The sequence below is a fragment of the Ruditapes philippinarum genome, unplaced genomic scaffold, assembly GCF_026571515.1.
Source record: "Ruditapes philippinarum isolate M1 unplaced genomic scaffold, ASM2657151v2 ctg3264_1_1_1_1, whole genome shotgun sequence".
Taxonomy (NCBI): domain Eukaryota; kingdom Metazoa; phylum Mollusca; class Bivalvia; order Venerida; family Veneridae; genus Ruditapes; species Ruditapes philippinarum.
The window spans coordinates 122,789-131,993 of record NW_026851897.1 but is presented as its reverse complement, the minus strand read 5'-3'; the positions used below and the strand labels follow the sequence as shown (position 1 = coordinate 131,993).

Below are 9,205 nucleotides of genomic sequence, written 5' to 3'. Positions count from 1 at the left end.
AAAAAAATTGAGACACGGTTCCCCAGATAATATAAGTATGGTTATTTTCCATAGTTTGATGACAAAAAAATAAAAAATGACTTTGATATGACGATTTAAAATTTTAGGATTTTTATTCAAAATCAATCATTTTCAAAGGCATTTTTTTCAAATATGTTATTTTTTATGATGATCAACGATATTTAATGCACAAAGATTAAATAAATAACAATTATTACTAAAATAACTTAGTTTAAATGACATTTATGTGAATACCAAGGAAAATGTCTGTTGTCACCTTAAGGAAGTAATATTCTGATACCGTTTTGTGCACCAAACCTTGTCTGAAATCCTTGCAATCTATTTGAACTTATAACAGGAATAACAAGAATATGTGTTTGATAAACACAAATGCCCCCGCGCTCACTGTTGTCAATAATTTAACTTTAGAGAGTGAAGTAGCTAATTTGTATGTGTCTTCTCATCTGAGCATGTTTAACTCTTTCCTACAGTTTCTTTTCCATCTTAGTCTTTTCGTCTCAAAAGCCTTAAGCTATTAAACTCGGTAAGTAAATGCCTTCATTAATTGTTAGCACTTTTTTTAAATGATAAGGAAGAACAATTTGTTACTAAGAGATGCAAGCAAATTATCGCAGTTCGTGAAGAAAACCAATCATGTGTAGAAATCTGTAATTGGTACCCTAGACCTTGACCAACTGACCCTTACCTCTATAAAAAGGAAGAATATCATGCAAGTTATTTTCCTACCAAATATGAAATAAATCTGTCAATAAATAAAGGCTGTATGGGCAAAAGTGTAAAAAATCTATTTTTAGCACTGGTGACCTTGACCCAACTGACCCCTAACTCAATCCAAAGGAAGAATATCGTGCAACTTATTTTCCTACCAAAAATGAAATAAATCTGTCAATATATAAAGGCTGTATGGGCAAAAGTGTAAAAATCTATTTTAGCAATGTTGACCTTGACCCAACTGACCCCTTCCTCCATCCAAATGAGAATACCTCAATTTATGTTCCAACAAAATATACAAGACATCTGTCGATAGAATAAGGTTAATACACCTGTAAAAGTGTAAAAAATCTATTTTTGACATTGGTGACCTTGACCTAAATGACCTATTACTAAAGGAAAAGGAAGAGGACCTCCCTTGGTATGACTATTATAAACATGAAAGACATTAACTTGAAAATAAAGGCTGTATGAGCAGAAATGTTTAGATTAATTTTTTTACACAAGTGACCTTGACCTTGACCTAGAGACGCCTTACGCCACAAAAATTAGAGGACCGTTAAAGGTATCCACCTACCAAATATGAAAGATATCATTAAATAAATTAAGTAATTAGGTGAATTCTTTTGATAAATCCAACTTGGCGGAATAGGTTTACCATACACGGCCCTATTTTCAAAGTGATAAAAAGGGAAATTACTGGCACATTTACATAACTAGGCAACATCATGTACATTGTATTGATAAGTAAAAGTGAAAATTATTAAAATATGATAAACAAGATCAACAAGGAAAGGCGGCGTTCAATGAACGCAACCCCCATATGACCCAGCAACAAGAACCAACGGCAAGGAGCCCAGGCGGACCCCAAACATAAAAAGGACAGGGCAACGACATGTTAATCATTAAATGATAAACAATTTGTAACTGATTAGGAATCCAAAGAAAATAATAATAGGCCCACAAAGGGGAAGGGGACAGGAGACCGGGGAAGGGGGGGGGGTAATCAAAGAAAAAAAAACTATAGGCAATGGGGAAAATACTTACCGTAGACGAGAAAACAACAAGGGACACAAGCAAAAGTGTCACCAAAACAGTATGAAACAACATAGACATACATCTGAGGAACACAGTGGGGCGCCGCCTTGGAACGGTCAGCAGCATAATAATGACTGCTGGGGAGTTTAAACCGGTTAATGGTGCACCAAACCTCGCTCTTAGCCCCACCATATTCCTATAAACGAGACAGTGTAAATAAAATGAATCCCCGCCAAGTGAAATTCTAACAGTTGTCATGGTTACAATAGGTTAAATAAGTTAAACACTAAAATGATCATGTAGAAACATATAAAAGTAAACCCAATGACCATAACAAAAGTACTATTAAGCCATTAGTTCAGATAGAACATGTGATATTTCCAACTTGCCGGTTTAGGTTAACCATTATTCATTTCCTAAGTGCTAAAAAGGGCCATAACTAGGTGCAAATGGAAGCCATAGTTATGTAACTTGCCCAGATCATATACTTTGTATGGATTAGTAAGTGTGTAAATTATGAAGCCATTGGTACAGGTAGAACTTAAGAAAAATCCAACTTGCCGTTCTTGGTTAACCTCGTACGGACAGACGGACGGACGTACGGACGGACGGTTCAATTACTATATGCCCGGGGGCATAAAAAGAAGGATATTTTTAAACAATAGCCTGACCTGTGTATACTCCTGGTCACCTCTAAAGCTACTACCAAATATGGTAATAGGTTTGATATCACCTCTCCTAGACAAAATCTGTTGTATGGTTGCTAATGTACCATAATTCTCTGTTAACAGAAGCAGGTATCTACTCTCACTATTTTAGATAAAACAACAACAAAAACTCAGTGTTTTACTTTAACATAAAACGATTTTTCAATTTATCAAATTTATACACTAAAGGCTAAAAATTCGTGTTCTATAACTTGTTCAAACATTGAGCGATTTCTCTTAAACCGGTCTTTTTCTTCATCTAACTAACTTAAAAATAAAGGCTGTATGAGCAGAAATGTTTAGATTTATTTTTTTACACAAGTGACCTTGTCAGGTGAGATGTGCATATGATAAGCTAAGTTTAAGCAAACATAAATTAGAATTTAACGTTGACATAGCTGGATCCTAGGATCTTACTCGTATTGATGATACAATATATAATTTAGCATTATCAGAGATCCCGTCTGCAAAACGGAATTAAGCTCATTGAATAACATAACAATGTTCAATTGACACTCCATCAGTCTGCACTACATCATTTACTGACTGAATAAAAAAACATTTCTATTATGTTGAGTAAAAACAAACACATACCTTTGTGTATTATTTGAGTCAAATAGACATGCCTGTACTAAGCTCAAAGGTCTGCAGTCTGGATCTGTTTGTTTCGGCTTAAAAAGGTAAAAAATATTTGTTTTATAAATCTGTGCATAATGCTTGATCAAATACTACCTTGCAGAAATCTTTGAAATATATATAATGTTGATGAATTTATGAGATATTTTAAGAAACACTTTCCTCTGCTACTAATGGTTTTAATGAAGTCTATTGATAATCCGCAATCTTTTAACAACTGATTCAGTTGATTTATCCATGCTTGTCAATTATAAACTGTCATTGACTAAATACTTTATTCGTTAGGAACATATTGTATATTACATGAGACATTCGTACCGAAGGAAAAGACAAATACTCTCAGCAAGTCTCATTTTTACCTTGCGCCTAAATTTAAACATCTTTTGTCAGCGACCTAGGTACCTTCCAACAAAAATAAAAGGTGCTGAAAAGAGTTATTGCCAAGTGTTTTTTGTTTCACTAAACATTGAAAAAAGAGTCCATTAAAAAGAATCACGTACATCTTTATATCGGTTTCATAGTATTGCATTGTAAATATGAACATGAAGCGCCGCAATGTGACGAAAACCAGGTTTTCAATGACCAAGTATTGATGTGACAGGAATTAGGAATGAAGTAAAGCAGTGAAGTAAAAATAATGCTGATTTGTACCTTCACAGAAGGTTTGTTTCAATATATCAAACTGAAAACAAACCAGATATCTGAGAAACAATGCCAGGGTGTATTTTCTTGTAAGCTTCACACATGCCAAATTAAGTATCAATAGGTCAAAGTGTACTGAAGTTATCGAGTAGAAGCTAAAAATGGTATTGTAAGCAAGTGACACAAAGTAACGCAGAATTGTGCAATTCAGTGGCTTAAACAAGCACCACAGTAAGTAAATAGACCAATATTTTTATTGTACACAAAATTGGAAGAAATTAATTAGCGTATACGGTTGCTGAGACATACTTTAAACCTCATCAAAACTATTTCCATGAAAGTGTTTTTTAACATCGTTCGTGAAAATGACGTACTGACTAGCGTATTGATGGCGAATTTTTGTTACGCTGATATCTTTAAATACAATAATGTATATATTACTTTAAGATTTTTATATTCGGAGTACCTGAGACATTTTCGAATCTTCTCGTGTCATATTACACTTGATTTAGCAGATAAAACGCAACTGATACCTTTTAATGAGGTAACGCCGAATACGTGAAGCACTGAAGCAACAGCGGTTATCTCATTAAAATTAGCTAAATCTTATTTTACCGGCTTTCTTTTATTGTTATACGGCACTTGTAGTTTGACAAATGTCTAAGGTATGCAGAATATGAAAAAAATGTTTTAAATGTGTTAAATGAACATATTAAGTTGGAGAAACACAAAAGTCAACATAAAAAGGTTGCCTTTCTCACGATTGATCTAATAATTAAACATATTTCAGGAAAAAGGTAATGATGGTTACATTGAATTTCTATTTTTAGCAACAGTGACATCGACCTTAATCATAATCACCTGGGTAGTAATCCCAAGTAGCGTCTTGATATAAGCTACCCACATACTAAGTTTGGTATCAATATGCCAAAGCAAACTGAAGTTATTGAGTGGAAAACTTAATTTACAATTTTAGCAATATTGACCTTGATTACAGACGCTTGCGTAACTATCTTGATCACAAGTTTGGTGTCAATAGGTCTCAGTAAACTTAAGTAATTACGTTGAAACTGATTTTCTATTTTAAGCAACAGTGACCTTGACCTTGATCACAAACATCTGTGTAGCAATTCTAAGATGCCTCTTGATATAAGCTATGCAGATAGATACAAAATATGGTAAACAAGACTGAATTTTTATTTTTAGCAACATTGACCATTACCTTGATCACAGACACCTAGTTAGCAATCATATGCTGCCTCTTGATATTATCTAACCACCCATAACATTTCGGGTAATAAGTCTAAGAAAACTTAAAGTATAGAGCGAAAACTTAATTTCTATTTGAGCAACAGTGACCTTGACCTTAAAGCAGCACGCCTCCAGATTCATGCTAATTTTCATGAAAATTTTGAGAATGTATTTGAATGTGTAATATTGTTAAATAACCAAATGAAAGCAATTTACACATTTTCAATGTCACTTAAAACCCACGCAAATTACCAAAACGTGGTCAAAATATGCATAACTAGCCCTTACTGCGTTAGTAACGCAGTAGAAATATAGTTGTAAATACTGAAAAATCAGTCATTTTTCGCACATAACATGTGAAATATTACTTTAATCTTGAATCATTTTACTTTTCCTAAAATCTTAGTACATATTTTTCAAGTTTGATTTTATAGTTTTTTTTACTCATCTGGATGCATGCAGCTTTAAGCTACCCATACATCAAGTTTAGTGTCAATAGGCGGCCAAACTAAACTCAAGTTATTAAGCGGAAACCAAAAGTTGGTGATCGCCTACCCGACTGCCTGCCAGACCGCCAGCTTCAGCATTACAATAACCAGTTTTCGATGAAAACGTAGTTAAATCAACCATGCAGACAAGGTGATCGAATTACTTTTTATCTAAATATTGGTCCTTATTAAATGATATCACAATTCACCGTTTTTCAGTCTATGGATTGAAAAAATGGTCTATGATCGGAAAAGATGGTTTGTAGATGGACAAGGGCAAATATGTATGACATATGCCATAAGAGGGGATATGTAAGTAGTATACTTACCCTTTCATCAAACTGAACAACTTTAGAAAGGTTCTCCCTAAAACTCCTCACAGGATTAACTTGGTCCAGACCGCCAAAGTTTCTCAAGATTGCATGTAACATTTCATGCCATGTTGGCCTTTGTTTGGACTTCTCCACAAACCCATACACCATTTTCACCAAACTGAAATATCATTGACATTTGTAACATTTGTAGTAATCATTTCTGTTCCTAACACCCAAATACAAGAACACGGCTATTCATTCATCTTGTTGAGAAATTAGCACAATTCTTTGAACTTAAAGGGAGTTTAAGATAAATCTTGACAAATATGAATTAAAAACAAGACACTACCATGTTCTCATCAAGAAGAGTAAAGGTTATTAAATAAAACTATAAATTTCTTATTATTCATAAAACAATTGTGGCATAAGGATTACCTGTAAAAATCTCTTAATCCATAAAATTCTCTCATGTTCTTTGAGGCTTTCTCAAAAATATCCAGATATGAAATTGCCATTGGCTCAATAAGTGGTTCAATCAGGCTGCCAAGTTTATCGCATGTTATACCACTGTAAACATTTGTAACGTTATTTGTCTTAGTACAAAAAGAAATTACTAACAAACATATTAATGATGTATTATCCGATCTTATTATTTAGAGGAACATAATGCATATGAAATATTTCATATAATGTTGACAACAAGAGATCATGATAATATCTGACTTTGATATTCTAGCACTTAAATATTGAAAAATAATGTTGACAAAACTCTAACTGTTATTAAAAAGATAATGGTACCACAAATGTAACTGTAGTTGAAAGACCATGATGACATAAAATATATTTACAAAAATAAATGTTTAAAATAACTACGTTGTATATTATAAAGCATATGTTAAAACTCTTCTATCGAAAAGATAATCTTGAAAACTTTAGTCACAAATTGTTACCACTGTTCAAGGAAGATAAAATAAATTGCTATAAATGTATTTCCGAAATTATTTCAATAATATCTTTATCAGAAAGATAATGGTTACACTAGTCTGTTTTTAGGAAGATGATGCTGAAACAACTGTAGATGTTTTTTGAAAAGTTTATGTTATCATAATTCAACTGCATCATACTTTGCACTATTTTTCAGTTCTTCAAGATCAGGTACTTCTATCTGTACCAGAATTCCTCTGTTCATGTTGGCAGGATCCAATGCCAAGTTTGAAATACCGATAAATGCAACCTTCAAGTAGAAATGTCAAATATACCAGTATCTACCTTAATTTTGATTCACTAATTCAGTTTTGGGGAAAAAACAAAAGGTCTGCAAAACAAAGGGTAAGCCTCATCAAAGTTGCATTAGTGACATAGTGTCTAGGACTATTTGGTATGTATTCCACAAACCCTATGACAGCCAGTTTCGAATATAACATCAGACTGGTATAATGTAAAGTAAAAATGAATAGGGTTAACTGACTATAAGTTGTTAAATGTAACACTGTCGAATTGGTGGTATTTGAAAAAAGTATATGTGAAACTCAACTTAAAACATTACAAATAGAAAAATCTTACACAAACTGTCAGCGTCACAACAACTTGAAATTAAAGCATGACCATCTTAATTGACAAAATGAAACAGAAGAAAGAATAATCCCTAACAAACCTTCATGTGTTTTTCTGGCTCTTCATCGCCTTGACAACCATCCTCCAATAATAGATGAAGTGTCTGGTTAGAAACAGAGTAATTATGTCAATCAAACTTTTTAAGAAATCTAAATCAATAAAGCTGTGTAACAATGTAGTTTACATTTAACCAAAACAGGTCATTCAAATTATAGAATGATAACACTGCCTGATGGAAAGAGGCTTAGATGGATGCTTTCTTGACAGTTTCTCTATTGAAATTATTCGTCATATCAGACCATTTAAATAAAATACGAGATAATAATTACAAAATTGCTATATTTAAAAGAAAATATGAAATAAGTTTTACATATATTGTTTTTTCGTCTACGGTAAGTATCTTCCCCCTTCACCCCTAGTTTTTATTTCTTTTATTACCCCCCCCACTTTCCCCGGTCTCCTGTCCCCTTCCCTGTGCCCTTTGACTTTGTGGGCCTGTTGTTCAATCATTTGTTTGTTTTCTTTTAATTCCTAATCAGTTACAAATTATTTATCATTTAGTGATTAAACTGTCCGTGCTGACTTGTGCCCTGTCCTGTTTTTGTTTGGGGTCCGCTTGGGCTCCTTTTTGCCACTTGTTCTTGTTGCTGGGTCATATGGGGGTTGCGTTCATTGAACGCCGCCTTTCCTTGTTGATCTTGTTTATCATATTTTTTGCAATGTATACTACTATTTCGGAACAAATTCCCATTGGAGTTTCCCCGTTGGAGAGTTTTGACATGGTGGGGGATTATTTCATTTCCTTTTCCACCCAGATAAAATATTTCAAACTGCACTAGAAGAGTTTTTGTCAAAAAACATAGGTCTCCTTAAAGTATTTATGGTCACTCATGTTTGTCAGCGAAACAGAACGTGCCGGTGATGTGAACATCTTAGGATGGTAATGATCACTCCTGTAAAGTTTTGTTGAAATCCCATGAGTAGTTTGATTTGTGCAAATCGGACAAGATGTTTCTATTTTAAGCTCTGGCGGCTATTTTGTGCAGCGAAGCAGAACGTGCCGGTGATGTGCACAAATACGGATGGTACTGATCAATCCTGTAATATTTGCTTGAAATCCCACCAAGATTTTGACATGTGAAGGCCGGACAAGATTTTTCTATTTTTAGCTCTGGTGGCCATTTTGTGCAGCGAAAGCGGAACGTGCCAATGATGTGCAGAACTAGAGATGATACTTATCACTCCTATTAGGTTTTGTTGAAATCCCACCAGTGGATTGACATGCGAAAGCTGGACAAGATTTTTCTATTTTTAGCTCTAACTGCATTTTTGTGCAGTGAAGCAAAACCTGCCAGTAACGTGCACAACAAGGGATGGTACTGATCCCTCCTGTAAAGTTTGGTTGAAAACTCGTCAGTAGTTTGACCTGTGAAGACCGGACAAGATCGTTCTATTTTGAGCTCTGGCGGCTATTTTGTACAGCCAAGCGGAACGTGCCGATGATGTGCACAACAAGACATGGTACTGATTACTCCTGTAAAGTTTTGTTGACATCTCACCAGCAATTTGACCTGTGAAGGCCGGACAAGATTGTTCTTTTTTTAGCTCTGGTGGCCATTTTATTCAGGGAAGCGGAACGTGTAAATGATGTGCACAACAAGGGATGGTACTGATCACTCCTGTAAAGTTTGATTAAAATCCCATCAGTAGTTTGACGTTTGAAGGCAGGACAAGATTGTTCTAGCTTTAGCTATTGCGACAGTTTTGTGCAGCAAAGCGGAAC

The 9,205-nt window shown here is 34.3% G+C and overlaps 1 protein-coding gene across 2 annotated transcripts in view; it reads right to left on the bottom strand.

Moving 5' to 3' along the window:
• Window positions 1–123: 123 nt before the first annotated feature.
• The window catches only part of LOC132742087 (E3 ubiquitin-protein ligase rnf213-alpha-like), a 55,687-nt gene continuing 46,605 nt past the window's right edge, over window positions 124–9,205 (bottom strand). For both annotated transcript variants that reach the window (XM_060730392.1, XM_060730382.1), the window contains exons 34-39: window positions 7,463–7,525; window positions 6,933–7,042; window positions 6,244–6,375; window positions 5,824–5,986; window positions 3,072–3,148; window positions 124–2,580 (exon numbers count right to left, since the gene is read on the bottom strand). In XM_060730392.1, coding sequence (XP_060586375.1) covers window positions 2,391–2,580; window positions 3,072–3,148; window positions 5,824–5,986; window positions 6,244–6,375; window positions 6,933–7,042; window positions 7,463–7,525 — 735 coding nt within the window. In that variant the 3' untranslated portion in view covers window positions 124–2,390. The remainder of the gene's footprint in view (window positions 2,581–3,071; window positions 3,149–5,823; window positions 5,987–6,243; window positions 6,376–6,932; window positions 7,043–7,462; window positions 7,526–9,205) is intronic.